The 3,083-nt window shown below is 45.7% G+C and overlaps 1 protein-coding gene across 2 annotated transcripts; it reads left to right on the top strand.

Annotated features, from left to right (window-relative positions):
• The first annotated feature begins 423 nt into the window (after positions 1-423).
• On the top strand, positions 424-2,285 carry LOC104109480 (glycine-rich cell wall structural protein). 2 transcript variants are annotated; one of them, XM_070185800.1, is made up of 3 exons: positions 424-928; positions 1,091-1,213; positions 1,388-2,285. In XM_070185800.1, the coding sequence occupies exons 1-3, from the start codon at positions 439-441 to the stop codon at positions 2,161-2,163; spliced, it is 1,389 nt and encodes a 462-aa protein (XP_070041901.1). In that variant the 5' UTR covers positions 424-438; the 3' UTR covers positions 2,164-2,285. The 2 variants fall into 2 exon arrangements, with proteins under 2 accessions (XP_070041901.1, XP_070041900.1); XM_070185799.1 differs by having other exon boundaries at positions 1,091-2,285.
• The last annotated feature ends 798 nt before the right edge of the window (positions 2,286-3,083 follow it).

Genomic DNA, 3,083 nt, shown 5'->3' on the forward strand with positions numbered 1-3,083 from the left:
AAAAAATAAAAACTGGCAAATTCAACCATACCCAATAAAAGAATTCTAGACTTTAATGCATACTGAAATAAAAGCCTAGCTATTTCTCTACCGTTACGTACAACTTTAGGCAGACAAAAATTATTTTTTCTTCTTTTAACATAGGCGGATAAAACTAAATTTCTGCACGAAATATTGAATTCTACGGACCAAAAGAACAATTATTTTTAGTCGAAATCATCTTTGACATAGTTGTTTGAAAGCAAATGGTTTTGTCATATCAAGATCGAAACTTGCATTGTTTTTTTTATGAGAAGAGATAAACTGCTATTAAAGAAAACACGTTCTCATAATTATGTATGCATCTCAACTCTGAATGAGGCAAACTGGTAGTAGTTGAAGCTATTTAATGCACATCATTAATGTAAGAGCAAGACACTGAAGTTTTACTGCAAGAAAATGCAAGTATATAAAGCCCTTTACCTCTTAATGCCATTTGCTCAAATCAGTTGTCAGAAAACAGAAAAAGGTCACGCAATTCAAAATTATTCCTTGAAGATGATAGGTCGGGGATTAAGGGTGGGGGTGTTAGCATTGCTTTGTTTTCATGTTTTTGTAGGGAGTGTGGCTCTCGGTAGAAATGTGAAAGATGAGGATGAGAAGTTTCTGTTTAAGGGAGGAGGATTTGGTGGTGGTTTTGGTGCTGGTGGAGGTGTTGGAGGTGGATTTGGTGGTGGGGGTGGGGGTGGTGGAGGTTTTGGTGGTGGTGATGCAGGTGGTATTGGTGGTGGAGCTGGTGGTGGATTTGGAAAGGGTGGTGGAATAGGTGGTGGAATTGGAGGCGGTGCAGGAGGTGGGGGTGGTATAGGTGGAGGCATTGGTAAAGGTGGTGGTATTGGAGGAGGAGCTGGTGGTGGTGCAGGAGGGGGTATTGGTGGTGGAGCTGGTGGTGGATTTGGAAAGGGTGGTGGAATTGGGGGCGGTGCAGGAGGCGGGGGTGGTATAGGTGGAGGCATTGGTAAAGGTGGTGGTATTGGAGGAGGAGCTGGTGGCGGTGCAGGAGGGGGTATTGGTGGTGGTGCAGGAGGTGGTATTGGTGGAGGAGCTGGAGGTGGCAAAGGAGGAGGAATTGGTGGTGGTGCTGGTGGAGGATATGGAAAAGGTGGTGGCATTGGAGGAGGTGCAGGTGGAGGGAAAGGTGGCAGCATTGGTGGCGGAGTTGGAGGAGGAGCTGGTGGTGGTGCAGGAGGCGGTATTGGTGGGGGAGCTGGAGGTGGCAAAGGAGGAGGAATTGGTGGTGGCACTGGTGCAGGTGGAGGATATGGAAAAGGTGGTGGCATTGGAGGAGGTGCAGGTGGAGGGAAAGGTGGCGGAGTTGGTGGTGGTATAGGAGGAGGAATTGGCAAAGGTGGTGGAATTGGAGGGGGAATTGGAAAGGGTGGAGGTATTGGAGGGGGTATAGGAGGAGGAATAGGAAAGGGTGGTGGCATAGGTGGAGGAGCCGGTGGTGGTATCGGAGGCGGAATTGGAAAAGGTGGTGGTATTGGAGGTAGTATCGGCAAAGGTGGCGGCATTGGCGGAGGAGTCGGTGGTGGAGTAGGCGGTGGAGCCGGTGGTGGTGTTGGAGGTGGAATTGGAAAAGGTGGGGGAATTGGTGGTGGTATTGGCAAAGGTGGTGGTGTTGGTGGCGGCATTGGTGGAGGAGCCGGTGGTGGTGTTGGAGGTGGGATTGGAAAAGGAGGTGGCATTGGAGGTGGTATTGGCAAAGGCGGCGGCATTGGCGGGGGAGCTGGTGGTGGTGTTGGAGGTGGAATCGGCAAGGGTGGCGGCATTGGAGGTGGAATCGGCAAGGGTGGCGGCATAGGTGGAGGAATTGGTGGTGGCGTAGGTGGAGGTGCTGGAGGTGGAATTGGCAAGGGTGGTGGCTTTGGCGGAGGAATTGGTGGTGGTGCAGGAGGAGGAGTTGGTGGAGGTGCCGGTGGTGGTTTAGGTGGAGGATTTGGAAAGGGAGGCGGCATTGGTGGAGGATTTGGTGGTGGTGCAGGAGGAGGAGCTGGTGGTGGCATTGGAGGAGGTGCCGGAGGTGGATTTGGAGGCGGATTTGGTGGAGGAGGTGGTTTAGGTGGAGGAGCCGGAGGTGGTTTTGGCGGAGGAGGTGGTGGAGGAATTGGAGGATATCACTAAACATCCTCCAGTTAATGAAGTAAACATAGAATTAAGCATGTATACCATTGCTATTGTCATTAAATTTTCGAAATTACTATTCATGAGTAATATTATATGAAATGAATCAAATTTCTCTTCTATTCGTTAATAATATGCTTACATGTAATATTCTCTTCCTTTATCATTGCACGTCAACCTCTATCGATGCATGGAACTGAAATACATGTTTGCTTTATGTGCAAGAAACACTGGGACCAAAATGAATATCATAAAACAGAAAACTAATTACATCCAAATTTCAACAGCTTTGGTTGTTCTTCCCATTTTTTGATAAGTTTGGAAGGGGGACTGGACTGGAGTAGTTCAAATTCTTAGCTAATTGGCACACCATTTCGATGTGGTCTCTTTTGCATTAGGAGGCAACAAATTTATCATTTCATTGAGAATATTACTACTAGCTAGTATTTTAAGTGCTGCTCTTTAATGGAGTGATAGGTATAATAAACTTTTGTAAAAGTTAATGTAAGTTTCACTGTTCTTTGTTGTTGCCCTCTATATTTCTTCGCAATGAAAGGTAAAAGCTATAAATGAGGCTTAATTTAGAATTCGAGGGAGGGATTACTTAAATGTCTTGAATTAATATATAGCGTGACGGATATTTCAAGATTGTTAAAGAAGACTTTTTCATTAAAATACAAACCAACCAACATAATTAATATGCACAAGTTGGATGGGATCATAAAATTCAGGGGATTTGACTCTAAACCGTTTCATTCAATATTAATTGCCTACGCAATGCACACGTCGAATTGGAACATCAACTCTCTCGTCCAATAAAAAGAGGAATGAGAGACCTGAAATTTGGGAGTGGCCACAAACTTGGTGTACTCTTCGACTTGAGACACTTTTTATGTTTCAAATTGAATTTATAATCTGAT

The sequence above is a fragment of the Nicotiana tomentosiformis genome, chromosome 9, assembly GCF_000390325.3.
Source record: "Nicotiana tomentosiformis chromosome 9, ASM39032v3, whole genome shotgun sequence".
Lineage (NCBI taxonomy): Eukaryota > Viridiplantae > Streptophyta > Magnoliopsida > Solanales > Solanaceae > Nicotiana > Nicotiana tomentosiformis.

Excerpts from the sequence above, each read along its gene's own strand:
- LOC104109480 (XM_070185799.1), top strand. The coding sequence starts at position 439 with ATGCAAGTATATAAAGCCCTTTACCTCTTAATGCCATTTGCTCAAATC. Across the intron at positions 929-1,090 it reads TATTGGTGGTGGAGCTGGTG|GTGGCAAAGGAGGAGGAATT; the intron begins GTGGATTTGGAA and ends GAGGAGCTGGAG.